We start from the raw sequence: 25,119 nt of genomic DNA on the forward strand, positions 1-25,119 counted from the left end.
GTCAACATCAGGCCCATCATAATAAACATCAACACCAGTAGAAACACAGGACAGTTTATGGGAACGTTTTGATGATCGTATCCGTGAAACCAAGATGATACACAATGCTACAGCCGATGCCACAGTGGAAGTGAAAAAAATAACTCAACTATGCGTTTTTGCCCAGAACTCATGATCCCCTAACTTACTGGAAAGAGAGAGCAGTAATCTTTCCTCATTTGTATGTCCTTGCTAAAAAAAATATCTTTGCATGCCAGCAACAAGTGTCCCTTGTGTGAGGATTTTTTCAAAGGCTGGAGAAATTATCTGTAAAAAAAGAAGTAGGCTAAGTCCTTCCACAGCAGAGAAATTCATATTTTTGAATAAAAATCTATAAAAAAGTGAGACATTGTGGCTTGATTTCTTTTATTAATAGCCTATTCATTTTTCATGACCAAAATAACATTATGCACAGTGAGGAGCCTACAAGCCTTACAAGCTTCACATATTAGAAAAATACAATAATTTTTCTTTCTTTTTTAATGGCCACTTGGTGTCATCGTTGAGACGGGTGTCGGATTGTTCGAAGCCTCGACACAATATGGCACATTTGCTTCAACTGTTTCATTGTTTCACGAAGCCTCGATCTGCCCACCACTAGAGGAAATAGCCATTGCTAATGGCTACGCTAAAATAACTAACAGCATTTTAACAATTGTGAGATCAGCGAGGCACTCGCTGTAAGAGAAAAGAAGTATAAGTGCTTGAGTATAACTAGTGTAATTGAAATGCAATCCAGGCAAATAGCCGCTAATTTAAACAATAAAGCAGAGTTGAGTAAGTTTTGCTGGAGCAGCAAACTAGCGTCTGTCTCCGTGCGTTCATGGACATCGGAAAAACGTTTTTCCGAGTGAAAACGTCACCATTCACGTAACGTCCTGTTGGAATCAGAGGTGGGAAACTCGGGCTGGATTTTGATACCCGAGTTTCCCAGTTGGTGACGCGTTGTTGACAACTGACGTTTCATGGAGGCGACTTTGGTTCACTGAACTAATTTTAATGACAATAAACTGTTTATTGTGGACAAATGCCTCTGCCAAGAAACATACACAGACATAATATGTTTCAAATTATTCATAAATAGGCCCATGTATAAAAAAACAACACATTATCGGTGTCTTTTCCCGTTGGTTGTCCTGCAGATAAAACAAACAAACACCTGGCGATGTGCTGTTTGGATGCTCGCATAAGAAAACAGCAGAAAATCTTTTGTTATTGTGGCCTCCATGTTTTCACACACCTGATGCTCTCGGCTACGGCCAACCGTTGGTGGCAGTCAAGCAAAAAGTTGTTATGCCAAACGCCCAATATAACAGAAGAAGAACACGCATCCCGACCATGTTGTCAGTACCTGATCCGTTCTGCGCATGTTAAAGATGATACGTATGCCATGACGTATGCGCAGATGATAATACCGTTTTACGACCTGCCCAATCTGTTCCACGCTAGCCTCCACCGGGATAGCTAACAGCTAATTCGGCTAACCGCTAGCCGACAGCCTTCAGTCTAAAATAACGCATGCGCAGAACGGATCGTGCAGGCAGAACGGACAGCTAGATTCAGTCTAAAATAACGTTAAGTCAAACTTAATGGGAAAAGCAGCTACAGCTAAATTAAGACTTTACAGTAATAACAATAAAGACAAGTATTGAGTGATTGTATTTTAAATGAGCACAAGTAGAACTGACTTAACAGCTGTTATATATGTTAACGTTTATTTTCAAGTTTTATTTTGAGGGTCTTTTAAAGTTTACATGCTGTCTCAGCTAGTGGTTAGCCGAATTAGCTGTTAGCTAAACTAACGTTAGCTTAACTGTGGAGGCTAACGGCAGACCGCTACAATCAGCTAGCGGTTAGCCAAATTAACCGTTAGCTAAACTAACGTTAGCTTCCCGGTGGAGGCTAACGGCAGACCGCTATAATCACCTAGCGGTCCACCGAATTAGCTATTAGCTAAATTAACGTTAGCTAGCGTGGGAACAGATTGGGTAGTGTCGTAAATCCTCGTACCACAGCGCATGTGTGAACATCTTGCGCATGCGCAGAACGGATTGTCTTGCCTCACAGCAAGAAGGTATTGGGCTGGAACCCTGGTAGCCTTCGGCCTTTCTGCTTGGAGTTTGTATGTTCCTCCCGTGTCTGCATGAGGTTTTCTCCAGGTGGTCCGGTTTCCCTCTCCACTAAAAGAAAAACATGTTCCCCTCCCTTTCACTTATTTGTATGTTGCTTTGGATAAAAGTGGCAGGTAAATTACATGTCATTTAATGTAATGTAATGGAATGAACAAGTGAACTAAAGCACATAAGGCTCAGAACATAACAGCAAAACAGCATTAAACTCAAAGAACTAAACAACAAAAACTATGTTCTGCTGTGTGCTTGTGTGTATGTGTGTGTTGTAAATAAAATAATTGGTACCAGTTCTGACTTTGCAATGTATTATTTTTCTGATCAAGATAACTGACATCTCCTGGTAAGCAATATAAATATGTACTGCCGTTGTATTGTTGGAGCAGCAGCAGATGGCACAGAATCATGCAAACGTTGAATGTAACTAATTCATGAATATTTACTGAGATAACCCATTATGTTGTGACCAGTAGGCAGTTTTGCTGTTGGCAAAATTGTGTCTAATCTGCCTGACTTGGGCTGGCACATGTACACGTTTAAAAGCGTGTGCGTGCACGAGCACTACGGTCACGCTGCACTGTGTACAAAAGCAAATCAAGTGTGCACGTTTGACAAAGGACCAAAAGCCAGCTGAAAGAGGAGCTGCTGAAGACACGAGCTCAGGAAGAAGTCCGTACTGGCCTCGACTGAACCCTTTTACAGTCACATTTTGGTGTCTGGTTTTTGGTTTCCTCAGCTAAACTTTTGACAGTATCAGTCATGTCGGAGGAAGAAAAGTTGTCCTACAGCGAAGCCATTAAGAAGGCGTACGCGTCCGTATCTCGCTTCCCTCTCATCCCAGTCAGAGGAATTCCTCTCATGAGCCTCATCGCCCAAAACTGGGACACCATCTGGGCTTTCCGTCCGGAGCCCTCAGACCTCCTCATCGCCACCTACCCCAAAGCAGGTAGGTAATCAGTTTTCACCCTATGTTCCAGTAGAACTACATGAAGCAGGTAATAATAAAAAAACAACCTGTAGAGAGATTTGCAAAAATCCACAGCACCAATCAGGGCCAGGTGTCTAACTGTGTGTCAATCACTGCTCATGCACACACATTATTTCTCCCTTGTGGGGGGAGGGGCTTAGGAGACAGTTTGGGGTTTTAGCGGAAAGGGGGGAGGGACTGAGAAGTTGTCGATGAACCCTTTTACAGTACATTTTTTGGCTAAGTCCTGGATCTTCGCAATCCTACCTACGGCACATTTCGGGAAACAGTTTCCCGTCTTTTTGGTTTGTGAACCATCTGTTATGAACATAAATTAGGGCTTTGACTTCGAACTTCGTTATTCAAATATAATTCGAATATTTAAAAAAATAAATATAAATTAAAATTTCGAACGAATATTAGGCAGCCCTTAATATTCAAACCTGTTATGGGCATTATTTTTTGTAAATGTGTTTGCTTGTAAACTTGTGCACACACCAGTGCACAAGTATTAACGTCAGACCACTTATGTAGACTACGGTGAAAGCTCCGAACTTCCTGTCGAAAGCATACTGTTTGTGTTTAATCCAGGGTCTGACTTTTAATACAAAAACAGTCGTGGCAGTGTGTTTTTTCTGAAATAAACATCTAATAAATATTCAAATTATATTCGAATAACGAATATTAATAAACAAACAAACTTCGAATATGATTTTTGGGCAAAAGTCAAAGAAAAAGTAACATAAATTGAAATGCGGGCCGGGAACAAAATTTGTGAGGGGCCGGATTTGGCCCGCAGGCCTTGAGTTTGACACATGTGGCCCAACCCCAAAACCCCGACCACACCACACCACACTATTTAAGGTCAAAACAAATTAATTTTATTAGCTTCTTTTTTCATTATTTATCCTCTTTAGCCTATTTACAGTACGTGATCCTCTGACGTCTGACTGGTTTGTCGTCCAGAGCCTCCTGCCCGGTCTGGCGCATAGCGCAGCCACTTTTGCACAGCCTGGGCAAAAGTACATTGAGTGACGGTGGCTGTCCTCATCTACAAATACAAGTACAATTCAAAATAATTTAAATTAAACAGAACACCCACATATTGTCAGGGTTTCATGGACTTTATTTTAGGTTTTCATGGACTTTCAGTTTGTTTTCATCATCTCTGTCTTCACCTGTTTGGTTAATTAGTTCAGTGTCTTCACCTGTGTCTAGTTTCGTTAATTATCTTCACCTGTTCTGTTCTCGTCACAATCTGTGTATTTAAGTTCATGTTTCTCACTCCTGAGTTGTCGGTCAATGTTTGAGTATTGCACTCACTGTTTCGAGTTTGGATCTTGCCTTTTTGAATAAACCTTTTGAGTTTTTGCATCTTCGCTTGGACCTCCTCTCCATTCCTCCCCTGTGACGTTACACATATATGCACACTTGGAAACAAATTCAGTAGCGTAGGGACCGTTCGTATTTATGGAATGGACCACCGGAGGAAAATAGGGGAGGGTCATGTCTTTTTTATTTTTTGTTGAGGGGAGGGTCACCCAACATGTTCTAGTCTGTGGGGGGGGTGTCACCCAACTTTTGTATTCATGAAAACAGCAAAATTTCAAAGTGGCCCCCCTTCGCTAGCAGATGGGTCTGACCCAACAAAAAACCCTATAGCTCACTGCGCCACCTGTTGCCAAAGTATCGTCACTGACATCAAAGAATTTCTAATAAGGGAAGAAGTTCTACTCTCTCCATACTTCCGGCTTCTCAAAATCCATAATTTTTTGTCTATTTGAATGTTGCATTCGAAAGGAGAGGCTAAGAAAATACACAGTGCTGGGTGTAAGATGTTTTTAAAGTCGCTTTTTTGTTCTAAAAAGCCTTTTAAAATGTCAATGACGTCATACACATCGTATGGCCGCACTCTGACATTCTGGTTCCGCTTCAGATGCCATCAAGCTGGATTTCTGCTCGTAATCAGTCCTTCACTGACCAATCAGCATTCATTAGAGAATGCTGATTGGTCAGAAGAATGCTAGACAGAATGCTAGCTTGTTATGGGCAACAACGACTCAACCTGTAAGAAATCAAAAGGACATAAGTACTCGTTCATTCAACTTTCGACCTATAACCCATGTTGAACTTGCAAAAACTACAATCAAATCTGAGATTTCTCAATGGCAATCAGGCGAAAGAGACAAATTTAGCCGTCTAGCTCCATAGAGTCCCATTCATTTTGCATTTGCCTGCGATCACCCCCAGTGTCACTCTGGTGGAACTACAGCCAAATTCAGTACAATGGGGCCTAAATAGGGAGTGAAAAGGCTTTCCGTAGACGGGCTTTGCTGACACGAAGCTGGAATATAATGAAGCTGACTAGCTCAAAGGTTTCACGTTGCCTAGCAACTAAATATTTCTTTAAAGCTTCAAATCAACAGCAGAAACGCTATACATAAACCATGTCGGTAACACTTTACAATGAGGTACACAAAAAAATAGGTAGTTAATGATTAGTTACTGTTTTTGAAAGGGTAGTTACCCTTTTTCGGAAGGGTAACGAATGGTTAGTTACCCTTTTTGAAAAGGGTAGTTACCTTTTTTCAGAAGGGTAGTTACCCTTTTTCAGAAGGGTAGTTACCCTTTTTGAAAAGGGTAGTTACCCGGTAGCAGAAAATACCACGGAATAAGGTATGGGTCAGAGAGACCCGAAAGGGTAACTACCCTTTCAAAAGGGTAGTTACCCTTTTTCAGAAGGGTAGTTACCCTTTTTGAAAAGGGTAGTTTTCAGAAGGGTAGTTACCCTTTTTCAGAAGGGTAGTTACCCTTTATCAGAAGGGTAGTTACCCTTTTTGAAAATGGTAGTTACCCTTTTTGAGAAGGGTAGTTACCCTTTTTCAGAAGGGTAACGAATGGTTAGTTACCCTTTTTGAAAAGGGTAGTTACCCTTTTTCAGAAGGGTAACGGTAACTACCCTTTCAAAAAAGGGTAACTACCCTTCTGAAAAAGGGTAACTACCCTTTGAAAAGGGTAACTACCATTTTCAAAAAGGGTAACTACCCTTCTGAAAAAGGGTAACTACCCTTTTGAAAAAGGGTAACTAACCATTCGTTACCCTTCTGAAAAAGGGTAACTACCCTTTTGAAAAAGGGTAACTACCCTTCTGAAAAAGGGTAACTAACCATTTGTTACCCTTCTGAAAAAGGGTAACTACCCTTCTGAAAAAGGGTAACTACTCTTTTCAAAAAGGGTAACTACCCTTCTGAAAAAGGGTAACTACCCTTCTTAAAAAGGGTAACTAACCATTCATTACCCTTCCGAAAAAGGGTAAATACCCTTTCAAAAACAGTAACTAATCATTAACTACCTATTTTTTTGTGTACCTTATTGTAAAGTGTTACCACCATGTCAAATGGAAGTAACATAACATTAATACCTGGTCGAATTTCTGGCAACATTCAAATGGGTGGTGATGGCACAGTGGATATGACACATGCCTTTGGTGTGGGAGATCTGGGTTCAATTCCCACTGAGATACATCAAGCAGTGTGTCCCTGAGCAAGACACTTAACCCCTAAATGCTCCAGAGGTGTGCAACCTCTGATATATAACAATTGTAAGTCGCTTTGGATAAAAGCGTCAGCTAAATGACATGTAATGTAAAATGTCTGACCCAACTCAATCTCTGGGAGTTGCAGGTGGTGTACTGGTGTGCATCCACAGTAGCTGCAGGTATTGCCCTGTGGTGGGAGGTCGTATCCTCGCGTTCTTCACACTTCAGGCATCTACCCCTCTGCACACCACATTAATCCCTCATTTCTTTCTTGCAGGGTAGGGGGAGTAAAATAAAGGCCTCGCGGTATGGCTTTCGAGTGGAGAGACTGAGGGTCCTCTAGAGGGCACTACCAAAAATTCTAGAGCTAATGTGATTTCTGGCGCCAATATCCTTTCTGTCCCAGTGATTTGAAATTGTGCAAACGACAGCCTTTTCAAGGCATTTGAGAAGGAAGGAGTGGTAGCATGCAAGCTCACAAATTGACGCTCGTCTGAGAAATGGAGTTTTGGATAATGTTCAGCTTCGGCAGCTTTACCTATAAGCTAAAATATACAATGATTGAGGAAGCCTAGTGACAAGTCCATAGCAACCAGTTAATGTGTTGACTTTGTTATTACCCAGTGTGCTTTGTTGAATGGTCTCAATGTTTTATTGTTTTATTTCATGTGAATACTACTAAAAAAGAATATCAATGAAAAAGTACATAAACGACACAAATTCAAGTAAAGCTCTAGACCAATCCTCTTGAAGAGTGAGGGATGTATGACACATTGATATATTTACAAACCTAATATTCCTTTTTTTTTTTTTTGTGCACCTGACATTTGTTACCACAAGTTTTTGTTATAACATAAGATATTATTACCAAATACATCCTACAACTAGTTCTTACTGTGTCATATCATATGTCATGTCATATACGATACCAATCATCAGTATGGAAACACTGGTATAAGTGTCTTTTATAGAAATGTGGTATTGTTGTTTCTTCTGGATTTTATTTCTTTGTATATGTTTTTGTTTGTTTTTAAGGTATGTTGTATGTCATGTCTTTGTCTTTTGAATGGACCTTGAGTCTGGAATAAAACGTTGATATGTATATATGATATATCAGACCTTGCAAATTCAATTCCTGGAGGAATGTTTCTTCTGTCTTAATCGGGGTCAATAAGGCATAGGCATATAATGCATTGTGTATAGTTCCTCAGAACAGCATCTGATGTAATGTGATCACATGCTGTTATTTAAGATACACTAATTGTCTCTGATAGCTGAAGTTGAGTGCCATTACCCTCCTTCATCTGCAGTACAAATGAATGTGTTTATGATTAATCATTTTGAGTTTTTAGTTAACGCTATATAGTTTGGTTATTCATTAATTATTAATAATTGCTACTGTTACACTACAAATATCCTTTACCAACAATGTTGCTGCAGAAAACACCCTACACCAAGTCCTCTTTTGTTTGAACACTTTATTTTATGACATCCCAGATATTTGTTCTAAAGTTAAAACGTAGCTTAAATGGTGCTAGTTTTAAGTCAGTCATTGTGCATTAGAGTGGGATTTATGTAACATTAGTAGAGCATGGAATCTGAGATAGTATGGAAAAAATTGTTCAACTCTTTAATATGCACATATCCTTTTCCCTGAACTTATGTTTCAGGTCTTGATCTTCTGAAGGAAATGGATCCTCCAAGAATCATCAAAACACATCTTCCTTTTCAGTTGGTGCCTCCTGGATTTTGGGAAAAAAAGTGCAAGGTAAGGCTCAAACTGTCAAATTCAACTGAGAGCAAAATCCTCCAGTGAATTTTCTTGCTTAACACTAAAACAATAAATGCATGTTGACTGGGTAAAAGGTTAATGATAACAATGCTCATACATGAGATGAGAGGTTACAATACAATGTCATACAATTAGGTTACCCATTTCCTGCATTTTTGCTGTATATCCATTTTTATATGTTTTATATGTGTGTAAAGGCTATCTACGTGGCACGTAATGCTAAAGACAACCTGGTGAGCTACTACCATTTTGATTGTATGAATATGACCCAGCCTGACCCAGGACCCTGGGAAGGCTACATACCTAAGTTCATGCGAGGAGAGTGTAAGTACATTAAATCACATTGTTTTACCTTTATTCAAACTGGTGGTTCCTGTTTGCACAAAGCTTCCAACCAATCTGAGAAATTACCACCACACTGGTCCATTCACCCACTCCACCAGCCAGAAGTTCTTATGTATTTTCTTCTTATGTAACAAATTTAAATGTGTAAAAGTGGTTGGTGACATCTTAGAAGAATAAATTCCAGATCCCTGCAGCCCTGTCCCAGAAGGTAAATGGATTAACTGTTGATCGGTGAGTCTTCTTGACGAATAAAAGTCCAAATGTCAAAAGTCACTGACTTATAATTGATCTATAAAGAAAAGTACATTTATTAACATTATTAAAACTATAAAACGTATAAACTTAAAAAGTTGACACAAACTATTTACTGGACTAGGAGTAATGTTACCATGAAAGATGCTCAATGAGTTGTGTTTCCACAGTGGCATGGGGCTCCTGCTATGACCATGTGAAAGGTTACTGGATGGAGAGAGAGAAGAAGAATATCCTTTACCTCTTCTACGAGGACATGAAAGAGGTACAGATAACATATGGACTCAGTATCACCAAAGCATGTTGTATGTGCTCTTACCATCATGTTTAATCTCCAGAATCCTCAGCGTGAAGTGGAGCGCATCATGAGGTACCTGGACTTGTCGGTCTCTGATGAGATCATCAGCCGAATTGTGGAGCTCACGTCCTTTAAGAACATGAAGGAGAACCCGATGGCCAACTACTCCTGGATCCCAGCTGCTGTCTTTGATCAGTCAATCTCCCCCTTCATGAGAAAAGGTGCATCAATCTGCTTCTAGTTTTGTCCAGAAGCAAGATATTGATCAAAACAATAAAATTAAATGAGCAGGGCAGGGCATGTACCAATTCCAAAGGTCCAGGTTTAAAACTTAGGGTGAGTGATTTGCAGCGGGTGAACACATTGTCTCACTCCTATTAATACCTTATAATGTAATGCAGATATTTTAATATTAATATTTTAATATTTAATATTAATATTTTCAGGACTGGTACAAAACTCCGCAAGGACCTCAGGCACCAAAATGTACCCACTTCCACCACTAGGTGACGCTATAGCAAAAAAAAAAACGCGTTTGATGCTAAAACTCCCACACCGTACACCGCACATTCAAAATCCATATAGCCACGCGTTCCCTGGATCCAACTTAATCACCTGATATAGGCCGCGGCCATTTCCGCCTAGACTTTTATGCCTGAAAAATCGCGATTTATCAAAAATCTACTTTTTCGAACTCCTCCTAGACCGTGCGATCGATCTGCATGAAACTTGGCAGGTAGCATGTCCAGAACAACCTGACAAAAGTTATCAAAAGAATTTTTATAGGATAAAAATTACCCACAAACAAATTCTTGTAGCTAACTGTGAAAACACCAACTTTGCCATATCTCGGCCAAAATAAATGCTATCAATGCGAAACTTTATATTCTTGTTTGCCATGACCCTCTGGAGGTCCCCCACACATTTTACGAAAATTGGCCACCAGGGTGCGCTACAAGTACAAAAAGTTTATATCTCATGAACGGCTGATACGATTTTTAAATTTTATGGGTACCATCTAGTGCCACTCCAGTGGGGTACTGATTGGTCAAAGTAGGCGTGGCTTATGGGACCCACGTTTAAATTCACCACATACACTAAAGTAAACAACTTTAAATTTAAAGCGTAGATGTACAATGGGTAATTGACCTCACTTACCAAAAATTACACATGTGGACCTCTAGGTGGCGCTTTAATGACGTCAAATGTGTTTTTACCTGTAACTCCCACAATACACATTGCACAGAGAAAACCTTACATCCATGTGTTCCTTGAGCAAAGCTGAATCAAATAAAATAGGCCACGCCCATTTGCGCTCGTCCTAGGCCGTGCGACTGATCTGCATGAAACCTGGTACATAGCATCGCCAGATGGACCTGACCAAAAGCTATTAAAATTATTTTGCTATGTTAAAGTATGCACATTTGACGACCAAAGATATGAACACATACAGTACAGGCCAAAAGTTTGGACACACCTTCTCATTCAATGCGTTTCCTTTTTATTTTCATGACTATTTACATTGTAGATTCTCACTGAAGGCATCAAAACTATGAATGAACACATTATGTACTTAACAAAAAAGTGTGAAATAACTGAAAACATGTCTTATATTTTAGATTCTTCAAAGTAGCCACCCTTTGCTTTTTTATTAATAAGGGACAAAATTCCACTAATTAACCCTGACAAAGCACACCTGTGAAGGTAAAACCATTTCAGGTGACTACCTCATGAAGCTCATTGAGAGAACACCAAGGGTTTGCAGAGTTATCAAAAAAAGCAAAAGGTGGCTACTTTGAGGAATCTAAAATATAAGACATGTTTTCAGTTATTTCACACTTTTTTGTTAAGTACATAATTCCACATGTGTTCATTCATAGTTTTGATGCCTTCAGTGAGAATCTACAATGTAAATAGTCATGAAAATAAAGAAACACATTGAATGAGGTGTGTCCAAACTTTTGGCCTGTACTGTATATATCATATCTCAACCAAATTAAATGCAAAAAACTTGAGATGATTGTTCAACATCCCACTATGATGCCATTTACCGAATTTGGTAAAGATCGGCCATTAGGGGGTGCTATAGTCAACGTAGACCCATTTGGGCCTTTTTTAGTTGCTCTGTTCTGCTGAGGTCTTTGATGTCTTCCTAGCCCTTACAGAAGGTTTTGTATCCAGCCTAGAAGTCCAGAGTTTTTCGGGGTCTTTGTGCAATTAATCCATACTGTTACATCCAAAATTGATACACTGTATGTAAGAAATGTAAATAGTTTGTCCTTTATATGAGTTATAATGTTCAATATGTTTATTTTTGCACTGGATGACTCCAAATATATAGAACTGTTTTAGACAACACAAATGCTTGTGTGGCATTGCTATGTGTGTGATATCAATATATATCTGTGAGATTCATGTTCCGTTTTATTTATTTATTTATTTATTTATTTGTCTTTATGGTCCTACAACCTTTTTAACATTCAAGTGACCTCACTGCAGCACAAATATTCTAATAGCCCAGTATTTCTTGAAAAGAAATTATATTTATAGATTGACTATGGACAACAGGGTTGATGTTTTACAAGCTTTTTTGTCAAAAATCCTCTAGGGCTCAGGGATATTTGCAACGGCAATGTACCGCAGAGCTTGCGGCTCACACCTCTCGATATCTCCCGACATTTGCCTCCCCACAGTTACGCTTTGGGTCCCGTTTTAGGTCCCGTTTTGGGTCCCGCTTTTGCACGCTTCCAGGGTTGTTGGGGGCGACTCGCGTCGGGGGCGACTGGCACCAGGAGGCTTGGACCCCGTCATAACTGCTCGCAGTTCTGGTTTGACTATTGAATTTTGGACTATCCGAAGGTGTCAGCTCGGGACATTTTCCACTGTTTTCTGATATTTCATAAACCAAACCATCAAGAAAAAAAAAATACTTTGTTTGTGACTTGATTAATCAATAAGGAAAATAATCGATAGTTGCACCCATAATGTTCAACAATAGATGCTTTTAGGTGAAATAATTAAAGAACTTGATTTATATATCTAACATTGTTGTATTCTCTCTTATATTCTCATTTTCTCGTTTTACAGGTGAAGTAGGGGATTGGAGAAACCATTTTACACCCGAACAATCAAAGATGTTTGATGAAGATTATGAAAAGCAAATGAAGGAAGTCAACATACCATTCAGGACCCTCATCTAACGGATTTTGGCTTTTCCAAACGGATGCAGCTCTGCAAACCAAAGACCGGTGGACTGACACTGTGCAGCACTAGCCTACTGTCAGAAATTTGGCACAAGCTAAATACCAAAACAAAAATGAATACAAATAAATTAATTTGATCCTTTATGTAGAACACTGTAATCACTGCACCTCTTTATGTGTCGATACATCCAAATGTTGTTTAACCAATTGTTTAACCAATTGTTTAATCAATAAAAATGTACTCCACAATACAATTAAATTAGTTTGTAATCATCACTTTATTGCAGCTTATCACGTAAACAATATATAAGACCAAAAGTGTTGTGACTGAGTGGACATGCCCATTTTATGTCATGAGACCTCCTAACAGCCTGCTGATTGCATTAAGCCTATAGAGAGCGCTGGCAGCTGGAGGCATGTGGTTTTTCTGCCCATATCAAGTCAATTTGCAACCTTATATAAATGTAGGTCCGCTGCAACTCTCAGCTCTTTTAAATCAAGGCTGAAGGAGCAAATGTGCAAAATTGGCCATCAATTTTTGTAAAACTGCCCATTTTCAAACTCTACATAGTTGATTTCTCGCATAAAAAAGTCTCAGAAGTGAATTTAGTGGTGAAATAGCGAACGAAAATTGTCGGACTTCAGAACCTCCAGTCTAACGTGACAAGCCAGCTGGTTGCGGCCGGCGTTGCCTACTCGCCAGTCGGCCAGTGAAGCTCAGAGACCCCGCTGTCAGCTGGAAGTCTCTCAACCCTCCCGTTGGGCCTGTGCGTTTCAAAATCAACTAAGTAGGCAAGGAGAGGATTTAAAAGTTTATAAAATAAAAAATAAAAGTATTTATTTAAGTAAAATCATAAGAGCATAAACGTGTACATCGGTCCGAGTTGAGCAGGCACACAGGCTTCTCTCATCAGACTGAATTTTCTGGCTTATACATGAATTCATATATCAGTCTCTAAGAGCATTTTGATTTGTTTATTAAAAGTTGGAGGAGTACCGTGGTTTAGACTTAGCCTCCCCTGGTTGCTGCACAGACTGGTCCCAGTCTTTTGGCACACGCCCTCTTCATCAGTTGTTAGGCAGACTTTAGCTATGCTGATGGTCAGAGAGAACAATGCGCCACTGTTGTCCGTCACAGATTGAGAAGTAACTTACTTTCATGGTCAAACTGATATCAAACTGATATTAACTTCGTTGCTGCGCTCTTGTTGTTCTCTGACCACTGTCATACAGTGCTGCTTTCTGCACGTACAACAGTATCCTTTTCTCATTTTGCATGACTAAGCTGTCACAGTGCTCTTCCACTAGGCTAAACACACAATACTATTCAACTATAATTTGTATCCTCATAGAGCATAGCCAGCTTGACTGATTATTTTTATTTCTTACAGGCCACGCCTCCTCATTTGAATCGACAAGTGTCATTTCAAAATGAAAAGCCTTAGGGCCCTATTTTAACGATCTGTAACGCAAGTATCAAACGTGAAACGCAAGTAGCTTTGTGGGCTGATCTCGGGCGCTGTTGCTATGATACTGGCAGGATAAATGACTCTTGCGACCGCAAATCTAAAATGGGTTGGTCTGAAGTAGCTAGGTGTGGTTTGGGTGTAACGTGCAATAAACCAATCAGAGCGTCATCTCACATTCCCTTTAAGAGCAGGCGCGCTTGTTCCATGGCGGATTACTATTATAACGGCAGATTTGCCTGGCGCACGCCAGCGGGAGCTGTCCGAGACGCGGCAAAGTAATAAATGCCCGTCTTGACCGCGTGGCGATGTTGCTGCGGCCTCTCGGGCGAATCTCTACAGTATGGAGAGGATTGCTGCAGCCATGGAGCGTGGGCCTCCAAACGCACCACCTGCTCCTGTTGCAGACTTGTATAGTCCAGGTGTCAGAAAGTAAAAATCCTGCCATGTTTTTGGATCTGCCTCTACATCTAGAACAGGTGTTTTCACTAACGAGCTCATCTACCTGGTAGAGGAGCTGGTTTAGTGATGGTTGGGCAGAGCCGGCCCGACGCATAAGCGAACTAAGCGGCTGCTTAGGGCCCCGTGGCTACCCGAGGGCCCCCAAGAGCGCTTGAAATGTCTCACAATTGAGCTTATAACAGAGCCGATATATATAAAGATAGGGTTGCTGCTAATTGGTCTCACAGTAGTCTTTAAATGCTTATTTGCACATTATGAGTGCTTAAACTAATATTTACAATGCACAAGTTGGTTTAGTGCCAGGTGCAGTGGCTACACTACAATGTGGAGAGTCCCCCAAACCAAATTCTGCTTGGGGCCCCCAAAAGTCTTGGGCCGGCCCTGTGGTTGGGACAGCTGCTGGACAGGATTTCTACTTTCTGGCACCTGGACTATACACCTCTGTCCTGTTGTGCCCCTTCCTCCTCCTCCTCCCACTCCATCTCCGTCCACCTGCTCCACCAGGAGCGCATCGAGTGTCCAATCTCACAGTAGTTCAACATCACGTCTCCTTATATTTCCTCATTTATGTCATCAACACATCCATGATTCATGGAAATGTTGTGTAAAACACAACAAGCCACAAAGAATGCTGGGACTTTTTGAGGACTGTACTGTAAAATGCCTCCTGACCGATCCAAACACCTGAAGCGCATTTTCAGTAATATAGTAATATTTTCCTTGTAATTATGTATGGTTTGCAAAAATGGGAACTGCTGCATCCGTGTAGATGAGAGAAGCAAAGTGTATGCGCGTAGGCTAGGCCCTGACCTCATTTACTGGCAGACCTTAATCCACAGCGCTGTGGAGATAGGGCTGGCAATGCAAGACTATTTAAAACATTACTGAAATTTGAATATCTGAGCGACCATAGTGTCCACTTTAAGTTAATTTACTGCTAGGCCGATATTGTTTTTTCACAAAAGGGGAGCTAGATGTGATAAAGAGTGATGTAGGAAAATAAAATATGACTAATAATTGCAAGATTGTAGAGACGTTGGTGGAAGGATGTCTTAGAGTTGTTATAGTTGTCGGAAACTAAAAACAGCTAAAACTCTCACAGGAAAATGAACACGTTATGTTATGAATGTCAGTTTTGAATCAGCTCGAACAATTCTTACTTACCTTCTGACCTATATCAGTGTAAATAGTAGAGATGGCCCGATACCATTTTTTGCTTCCCGATACCGATTCCGATACCTGAACTTGCGTATCAGCCGATACCGAGTACCGATCTGATACCAGTGTGTCATATATTTTATTATGTTTGAACAGCTGTATACTACTATCCCTGGATGTGATATGATTTCTATCTTTGTTGTCAGTCTGGCTCAGGTTAAACTCTTTGTGAAACATGAACAAACACAAACAATGAACGCCACAGAACTTTCTGTTATTATCCAGTTTGACAGTCAGTTATAACAAGAAAAAGAACATAAATAAACTACTTTAATGTAGATTTTCTTCAGGGCTTTATTATGTGGTATCGGATCGGTGCAACTCCAGTACTTCCCGATACCGATACCAGTGTTTTAGGCAGTATCGGAGCCGATAACGATACTGGTATCGGTATCGGAACATCTCTAGTAAATAGTACCGGGACTTACAGTCTTCGTTCCCAGGATCTTTTCCTTCTGTCTGTTCCCAAGGTTAGAACTGAGCTGGGGGAAAAGGCCTTTAAGTTTGCTGCTCCCTCTGCCTGGAACAAGTTACAGAAATCCATGAAACTTACTGAGCTGGTCTCATTGGTCGCTTTTAAGAGGATGTTGATTGACTTGGAGGCAGCCACATCTGGCTGCAGATGTTTTGCCTGATGTGTTTAGGATTGTGGTCGACTTTGAAAGATTTGCAGTGTCAGTTGTTTTATGTTTCTGGTGTTTTTGCGTATTTCGTGTTTGTATGTACTGTATATGTGTGGTTGGAGATTTTTAATCTCAATGAATCTCTTCCTGGTTAAATAAAGGTAAAATAAAAATAAATTACTTTGAAAAGTCCAACCGGAAGTTTCTGGTTTGACGCTGTTGACGTGAAAGGCGTGCAGCGTGCTGGGGAACCTGTCATGGCGGGTGGTTTTGAAAGTGGAAGCAAAGAATTTCTAATAAGGGTTATTGTTAGCTAACGTCAGAACAGTCGGCAGTGAAGATGCAGAGGTCGGTGTCCAGTCTGTCTCTGAGTCCCAGTGTGAAGATGAAACTGGTCAACGCTGGTTTCCAGTTCACCGCGGACCTGCTGCACCTCAAACCGCTACAGCTCAGCAAAGGTAACCGTCTCTCTGTCACCAAACCCCGGCCAAAATAACCACGATTTCAACGCCCAGGACCAGAATCAGAGTCAGAATCAGTTTTATTGGCCAGGTATACTTACATACACAAGGAAATTGACTTCGGTAGGTGTTAACTCTCTATTAGGGCTGTCCAATTAATCGAAATTTAATCGTGATTATGATTTCGGCTCCCAATGATCACAAAACAGAATAATCGAGAAAAACAATTATTAGTTATAAGTAAACTCTTATTTTCCCTTGTGTTCTGAATGAAAAAATAAAGTTTAAATAGGAAAAGTATCAAGGTAAATTTCCCAGTTGTGTTTTTGTTTTGTTTTTGTTATTTTACTGTTGATTTATGTAACTTTTCCCACTGTTTTTTAAGTTCACTAAATGCAACATGTTTCCAGAAGTCAACGAGTAATCGTGTTAAATTATCGTGATTTCAATATTTACCAAAATAATCGTGATTATATTTTTTTCCATAATCGAGCAGCCCTACTCTCTACACATTCAACAAATAGACATGTAGCAGTAAACATTCAGTAGACAAATAGTACAGTAGAGACAAGAATATACACGTATCAACATAATATACAAATTAGACATAATATCAAGACAGGTACACATGGAGTGGGATGTAAAGTGCAAAAAGTAATAGTGCAAAGTAGTGTGCAAGATGCATATTAGAATGATAAGTAATGTGTAGAGAAGTGGGTGAGTACGTGGCCAAAGTGGAGATGACCCCACTTATCCGTACTTCAGCAGAGTGATGGCAGTGGGATGATCGCAGAACTCCGTTAAAAATACCTCCTGTTTTTTTAGCTTTCTGATTGCCTGGCAACATAAAGCAATTGTAAATCTCTGAAATTATAAACACACAGTCTTATATTAATTATTTTGTCCCCTTTTAAATTTGACACGTAGACAAAAAAAAACGGAGCATTTGCATTTTTAAATTCCACCAAACTCCGATAATATTATCAAGATTTTAATCTGCTGGTTTATGAGCTAACATAAACACACAGAACAGACAGGTGATGAATTGCTGTGAATCTTTATTCTTCTTAATTACTTGGTCATTTAAGTAAAACACAAAGCTGTTTTATTTTTTAAATGCATCGTACGCTGCACAGAACTCCCGTTTAGAGTCGCTCAATTTAAGCTTCATGGGTTATCCTTGGATACATACAAACACTTTGGATGTCTGGTCCCATGGCATGGAAATTTCACTTTATGAGGTTTTTTAACATTAATATGAGTTCCCCCAGCCTGCCTATGGTCCCCCAGTGGCTAGAAATGGTGATAGGTGTAAACCTAGCCCTGGGTATCCTGCTCTGCCTTTGAGAAAATGAAAGCTCAGATGGACCAATCAGGAATCTTCTCCTTATGAGGTCATAAGGAGCAAGGTTACCTCCCCTTTCTCTGCTTTGCCCGCCCAGAAGAGAGAGACATCATGGCTTTCAAACGAGCAAAGTGGCAGTTGGTCAAGGCCACTAAGGTCTATATAAAAGAGACTTCAGATACAGTATTAGGGGACCACTAAGGTCTATATAAAAGAGACTTCAGATACAGTATTAGGGGACGACTAAGGTCTATATAAAAGAGACTTCAGATACAGTATTAGGGGACCACTAAAGCCTATATAAAAGCATCCAAAGAGCACCATGTCATGGGACCTTTAATCATTTATATATAATATACTTCTTTTTATCGCAAAAAATGGCCTCAAAAAAGGATCAAACTACTAAAAGACTTTTCTCAGATCTAATGATTGTAGTTGAACTTCTTTAGTGAGTTTTATCCTTAACCCTCATGTTGTCCTCGGGTCAAATTTGACCCGTTTTCAAAGTTTCTATATCATAAATTTGGATTTCTTTTAACCAAATTAGCCCAAAATAACACGGATGGTTCCATGAGGCACTCTTCACAAAGGAAAGTAAGGATCAGATCTCTATTTTCATAGAATTTTGGGTGCTTTATTCAATTTTATAGCATTATCCTGACTAAACTTTGACAGATCTGTGATCATCCATTACCTTCATTCCTCTGATCTTAACCATTAGTCCAAATCATTCATAATTTCTGCTTTTTTCTTACACAAAAATTCATATAAATTAGGTTTATTGACCATGAATTCCAAAAATAAGTGCAAGACTAGTGCAAATAAATAGGTCAAGTGGTGAATATACTGGTGTTAATGGAAAAAAGTGCCAAAAACCTTGAAATAAGCAACAATGTAAAATAAAAGCAAGCATAACTTGGGGGGAAAAAAGCATAAAAAATGTAAAAATAGTGTCTAAAAGAGTGTTAATTTTGACCCGGGAGGACAACACAAGGGTTAACTATTTTGAGAGTTTTTTTTTTTTATTTATCTGCTCTAGCTTTTCCAACATTTTAGACACTGATATGGTGATAATAACGGTTCAAATTGATGTCACATTGCATTTTTTTTAAATTGGAAAAACATCACATTTTCTTGAGAGAGGACTCCTAAACCCCTCCGCTAAATATGCGCCCCTAAGTCAAATCGAGGGAACACACTGAGATGTGATGTGATGTTTTGTGTTGTGCTGCAGAGGCCAGTCTGACCCAGCAGGAGGCACTGGAGGTGCTGCAGACTGTGAGGAGAGAGGGAGGAGGAGGTGATGAAGGAGGAGGAGGAGGAGGAGCAGCAGCAGCAGCAGCGTCAGCCTCTCTGACAGCTCTGGAGCTCCTGCAGAAGGAGGAGGAGATGAAGAGCATCGTGACCTTTTCCTCTCAGCTGGACGCTGCTCTCGGAGGAGGACTTCCTGTCGGGAAAACCACCGAAATCTGTGGAGCTCCGGGAGTCGGAAAGACACAACTGTGGTCAGACACACAGACCTTACACACTACACACACACACACACTACACGGATACACACACTACACACACACACACACATGCACGCACACACGGACACATACTACAGACACACACAGAAGCGCACACACATATACACACACACAGTCAGGCACACACATAGACACACACACACACACACACACACACACTACACCCACACACACAAAACCTACATGCACACACTGTATACACACACATACGCACACACTACACGGACGCACACACAAACGCACACACTATATACACTGTAACATGCACGCATATACACACACACACACACTCTACAGGCACACACAGACACACACTACAGACGCACACACACACATGCACGCACACACATAGACACACACACACACACACACACTACACCCACACACACAAAACCTACACACACACACACAAAACCTACACGCATACACTATATACACAAACATGCACACACTGTAACACACACAAAACCTACACACACTACACGCGCACGCTATGAACACAAGCACAAAACGTACACGCACACACTATATACACTGTAACACGCACAGAGACAAACACTACACATACACATACACACGCGCAGGCACACACTACATGCACGCACACACTACACGCACACCACACACACACACACACACACACACACACACCGATAGATGTATAGAATATTGTCTATAGAAGGTATAATCTGTAACATAACTTTTATGAAATAAGATCAGAGGTGCCGTGGAAACGTTGTGTCCATGTAAATGTTTGGGATCCTGTTCGTGTGTATTTATGTGGAGTTGTTCCAGCCTGCTAGCTTCTCTCTTTATGTAAAACAATCTCTGTGATGTCACGCTGATGTCACTGATGACCTCATCCTGTCAGCCTGCAGCTGGCGGTGGACGTGCAGGTCCCTCAGTGTTTCGGGGGCGTCGGCGGCCAGGTGGTCTACATCGACACCGAGGGCAGCTTCCTGCTGCAGAGAGTGGTCGACATCGCCGCGGCCGCCGTCCAACACTGCTCCCTACTGGTCGAAGACGACGAGCAACGAGTCGCCATGGAGACCTTCACCGTGGAAACCATCCTGTCCAACATGTTCCTGGTAGAAAATTTTTAATTTAACGGCACTCAAGCTCACCGTTGCATCAACAAACATTCAAAAACAATGAAGCATTAATAAGACATCAGCACCGTCAACATTTGATAGTACAAGGCTAAGACATTTATAATGATCAACAGTTAAAGGTCCCATGGCATGAAAAATTCACTTTATGAGGTTTTTTAACATTAATATGAGTTCCCCCAGCCTGCCTATGGTCCCCCAGTGGCTAGAAATGGTGATAGGTGTAAACCGAGCCCTGGGTATCCTGCTCTGCCTTTGAGAAAATGAAAGCTCAGATGGACCAATCAGGAATCTTCTCCTTATGAGGTCATAAGGAGCAAGGTTACCTCCACTTTCTCTGCTTTGCCCGCCCAGAGAATTTGGCCCACCCATGAGAGAGAGACATCATGGCTTTCAAACGAGCAAAGTGGAAGTTGGTCAAGGTCCTTACCTAGGTACTGTCAGGGCACGCCCTCATACTCTGCTTCTGACTGGCTAGTAGTCCTTACCTAGCTACTGTCAGGGCACGCCCTCATACTCTGCTTCTGACTGGCTAGTAGTCCTTACCTAGCTACTGAGCATGTGCTCCTAACAAAGATGGAACAGAAGTGAGATGTCTCACTCTGTAGCTAAAACAGAGAGCTCAACACACAGGGTGAAAAGAGGAGCTGCAGCAATGTGCAGTACAACAAAAATATGGTGTTTTTTGAAAATTAAAACTTGTAAACCTATTCTGGTACAACCTCCTAAATACAAGTATGAACCTGAAAATGAGCATAATATGAGCACTTTAAGAAAACAATAACAAACAGTCATATCTACAGGTACAAATCCAGTGTTAAAATCTATACATCAGTTAGGTCATAAACTATTTCCACTCCCATAAATCATCCATTTCTTCCATTTATGAATGAAAAATTTCCTCTCACTCTTAGCTGGCTTTTTTTTTTCATAGTGTAAGTAAGTTGTGAGGAACTTTAAATGTCATTAGTAATATTGTTGAATTTATTCGTTTGTGAAACAGGGAGCCAGTGCAGTTGAAACTGCAGAGGAGTAGTCTCCCATTGCCAGACCTTCCTCAACAGGGTTGCGGAGGAGGGTCTGGCTAGTCCACACAGCATTCCAGGATGGGAGAAAAACGCGCTCTGGTTTATTGGCATTTCTTTAAACCAATCACAATCGTCTTGGGGGCGGGGCTAAGCTCCGGACGGAGCCACGGTGCCTCTGGAAGGAACTTGTTTTGGGGGAACATGTGGACGTTCAAAAGTAGTTTCAGTCGTGCAACAGAAAACTCAGATTGGAAAGATAGTCTAGCTAGCTGTCTGGATTTACCCTGCAGAGATCTGAGGAGCAGTTAACCAGAGTCCTCACAAATCAGCCGGAGGTTAGAACGCCAACACAGAGACAGAGGAAGGGGACGGGACATCCGGGGGAGTTTCCGTTGGCACGGAGCAATCCTGTAAGTGTAACATCGTGGATTTAGACTAGCAGAGGAGTGAGGTGTTCAGCCGACTTTGGACGTGTAATAATCCGTGCTGCAGAGTTCTTGCTGAGTTTGTTGGAGATTGCGTTGCAGCAGTCGATGTGTTAGGCCTCCTGCACGCTGCCTGCGTGGCGGCTGCGTGGCGTTTTCTACGTCTTTACACACCAGAAACGTGTCTGATGCGGCGCTGCTGCTGCTGCTAGCCTTGTCTGGACAGATGGATGTTTCCTATAAACATAAATATATACTGTAGCGCTGCTCCCTCTTAGTGGATTAGTCGACTAATCGGTGGTTTTGGTCTTAGTCAGCTTAGATCTCTTTAGTCCATTAGTCATGTCTGATGCTGTTTTCATGCTGAATGACTTATTTCCAAGAAACGTACGAGCTCATCTCTGGTAAACACAAGAATTAAAGTGGTGCTTTTAGCAGGACTCTTAGTGGAGAAACTCAGATTTACAGATCTGTCGATTAAATCAACTAATCGATTAGTCGGTACAATTGAATGAGTGTTAGTCGACTAAGAATTTCTTCAATCGAGCACAGCCCTAATATACTGATCTGATTACAGCAAAGACAACGTCGGCAGTATTGACGGCAAAATAGGCTCCAGAATATTTCCTTCTGTGTTGACAGGTGCAATATTAGAAAATCAATAATTATTTATTATTTTTTTATTACATTTATACAGTACAGGCCAAAAGTTTGGACACACCTTCTCATTCAATGTATTTAATTTATTTTCATGACTATTTACATTGTAGATTCTCACGGAAGGCATCAAAACTATGAATGAACACATATGGAATTATGTACTTAACAAAAAAGTGTGAAATAACTGAAAACATGTCTTATATTTTAGATTCTTCAAAGTAGCCACCCTTTGCTTTTTTTGATAACTCTGCAAACCCTTGGTGTTCTCTCAATGAGCTTCATGAGTTAGTCACCTGAAATGGTTTTACCTTCACAGGTGTGCTTTGTCAGGGTTAATTAGCGGAATTATTTCCCTTATTAATAAAAAAGCAAAGGGTGGCTACTTTGAAGAATCTAAAATATAAGACATGTTTTCAGTTATTTCACACTTTTTTGTTAAGTACATAATTCCATATGTGTTCATTCATAGTTTTGATGCCTTCAGTGAGAATCTACAATGTAAATAGTCATGAAAATAAAAAGGAAACGCATTGAACGAGAAGGTGTGTCCAGACTTTTGGCCTGTACTGTATATCTTATTGATATTAAAACCTCGAGACTTTCAAACATCAACATGTCATTTATTAATATGTATTTGTGTCTAAATGACATATAAACATCTTTTCCTGTTCTATGTTGCCTGGAAACGCTTCCAACACGCTTGCGTGTCGCGTGAAAAATAGGCGCCGGTCCTATTTCTAGCACGCACGCGTTTTTGAGACGTGCGCATCACGCATGCAGAGTGTAAGCTCTAACCTGTTACCATGGGAGCCGAAATAAAAACGGACACGCCTCGCAGCTGACACGCTCGCGCCACGTAGGCAGCGTGCAGGAGCCCTTATTTGACCAAAGCATTGACTAGACTGTGTTCTGATTGGCCTTCTGTCTCGCCTCATTCAGGTGCGTTGCCATGACTACGTGGAGTTGCTCGCAGAGGTCCACCTGCTGCCCGACTTCCTGTCCGAGCACCCGAGGGTCCGCCTCCTGGTGATCGACAGCGTGGCGTTCCCCTTCCGGCAGCACTTTGACGATCTGTCGCAGAGGACGCGCCTCCTCAACGGGCTCGCCCAGCAGCTCATCGCCATGGCGACCGGTCACGGCATAGCCGTTGCAATGACCAACCAAATGACCACCCGGCTAAGCGGCGGCGGCCAATCGCAGCTGGTCCCCGCCCTCGGGGAGAGCTGGGGCCACGCCCCCACCATCCGGCTCCTCCTACACTGGGCGGGCTCGCGCCGGATGGCGGCCATCTTTAAATCTCCAGATCACAGGGGCGCCACCGTCCAATACCAGATCACCTCCGAGGGATTCAGAGACGCCGGCCAATCGGAGCAGCCCCCGAGCAAAAGACCCCGGACACAAAGCGTGGAGCCAGCTGGCAGCCAGAGAGACGCCAGCCGCTGATTGGTCAGAGACGAAGAGTCTGTGAAACTGACTTTGATGAGTTTTCTCTCGTTTGGCGAGTGTGCCAGAGGCTATCGTGCGGATCGGGACGCATTTTTCTGCCCAACCCGAGCCCGACACAGTTAAAATCTAATTTTGTTCTCATACTAATGACACACGTACGTCTGTTTGTGTGGAAAGCTTTTATTAAGCAGCTGTTGGAAGGCATTCAGAAATGTCAACAGATGAGGTCATCAGCTCACACGGGACGACAAGCGCACGTTAATCAGCTGTTAAAATGTTCAACGTGTTAACCTTTCCTGATCGCTTTGTTTCCACCGTGGTCAGAAAACCAGCGGAGACTGGTGACCTCCAGGGCCCACGGTATCACATGAGTAACGTCAGGGTTAATATCCTGTTTCTGGTGAGAAAATGACTGAACTTTGCTTTCAGTCTGGGCTTTATTTCGGACACCGCACACACTGTGTACAAAACTTAAACTTATTCCACCAACTCTGCTCCAGTCGCAGCTACACATCTACTTCCTCTTTCTCTATCTCTCTTCTGCACACACACACACACACACACACACACACACACACACACACACACACACACACACACACACACACACACACACACACACACACACACACACACACACACACACACACACACACACAGAGCTCTCTTAAAGGAGCCGAAGCATCATTTTACAACAAATGCCTCATCGCGCTGATGTGACCGAGCCCGAACCAGACCATAATTTCTAAATATCTGTCCGAGCCCGGCCCGTCGGATACCG

At 41.4% G+C, this 25,119-nt stretch overlaps 2 protein-coding genes and 1 long non-coding RNA gene across 3 annotated transcripts; 2 read left to right on the forward strand and 1 right to left on the reverse strand.

The window, feature by feature from the left end:
- The first annotated feature begins 2,734 nt into the window (after positions 1-2,734).
- On the forward strand, positions 2,735-12,762 carry LOC120559047 (sulfotransferase 1C1-like). The gene is made up of 7 exons (XM_039800470.1): positions 2,735-3,118; positions 4,102-4,157; positions 8,344-8,441; positions 8,663-8,789; positions 9,233-9,327; positions 9,401-9,581; positions 12,448-12,762. Exons 1-7 carry the CDS (start codon positions 2,928-2,930, stop codon positions 12,558-12,560), a joined length of 861 nt encoding a protein of 286 aa, XP_039656404.1. The 5' UTR covers positions 2,735-2,927; the 3' UTR covers positions 12,561-12,762.
- A 62-nt stretch (positions 12,763-12,824) lies between these two features.
- Positions 12,825-20,321, reverse strand: LOC120559592. Its single transcript, XR_005639326.1, has 2 exons — positions 20,291-20,321; positions 12,825-13,016 (listed from the first exon to the last, which is right to left on the reverse strand). It is a non-coding gene; the product is annotated as an uncharacterized LOC120559592 (long non-coding RNA).
- On the forward strand, positions 16,557-24,882 carry rad51c (RAD51 paralog C). The gene is made up of 4 exons (XM_039801423.1): positions 16,557-16,790; positions 19,373-19,643; positions 20,542-20,758; positions 23,832-24,882. Exons 1-4 carry the CDS (start codon positions 16,673-16,675, stop codon positions 24,333-24,335), a joined length of 1,110 nt encoding a protein of 369 aa, XP_039657357.1. The 5' UTR covers positions 16,557-16,672; the 3' UTR covers positions 24,336-24,882.
- The last annotated feature ends 237 nt before the right edge of the window (positions 24,883-25,119 follow it).

Source organism: Perca fluviatilis, chromosome 5 (genome assembly GCF_010015445.1).
Source record: "Perca fluviatilis chromosome 5, GENO_Pfluv_1.0, whole genome shotgun sequence".
Classification (NCBI taxonomy): domain Eukaryota; kingdom Metazoa; phylum Chordata; class Actinopteri; order Perciformes; family Percidae; genus Perca; species Perca fluviatilis.

Coding starts and splice junctions, on each gene's coding strand:
- LOC120559047 (XM_039800470.1), top strand. CDS start 2,928: ATGTCGGAGGAAGAAAAGTTGTCCTACAGCGAAGCCATTAAGAAGGCG. Junction 8,442..8,662: donor TTTGGGAAAAAAAGTGCAAG/GTAAGGCTCAAA, acceptor ATGTGTGTAAAG/GCTATCTACGTGGCACGTAA. Junction 9,328..9,400: donor TCTACGAGGACATGAAAGAG/GTACAGATAACA, acceptor TTTAATCTCCAG/AATCCTCAGCGTGAAGTGGA.
- rad51c (XM_039801423.1), top strand. CDS start 16,673: ATGCAGAGGTCGGTGTCCAGTCTGTCTCTGAGTCCCAGTGTGAAGATG. Junction 16,791..19,372: donor ACCGCTACAGCTCAGCAAAG/GTAACCGTCTCT, acceptor GTTGTGCTGCAG/AGGCCAGTCTGACCCAGCAG. Junction 19,644..20,541: donor GTCGGAAAGACACAACTGTG/GTCAGACACACA, acceptor TCATCCTGTCAG/CCTGCAGCTGGCGGTGGACG.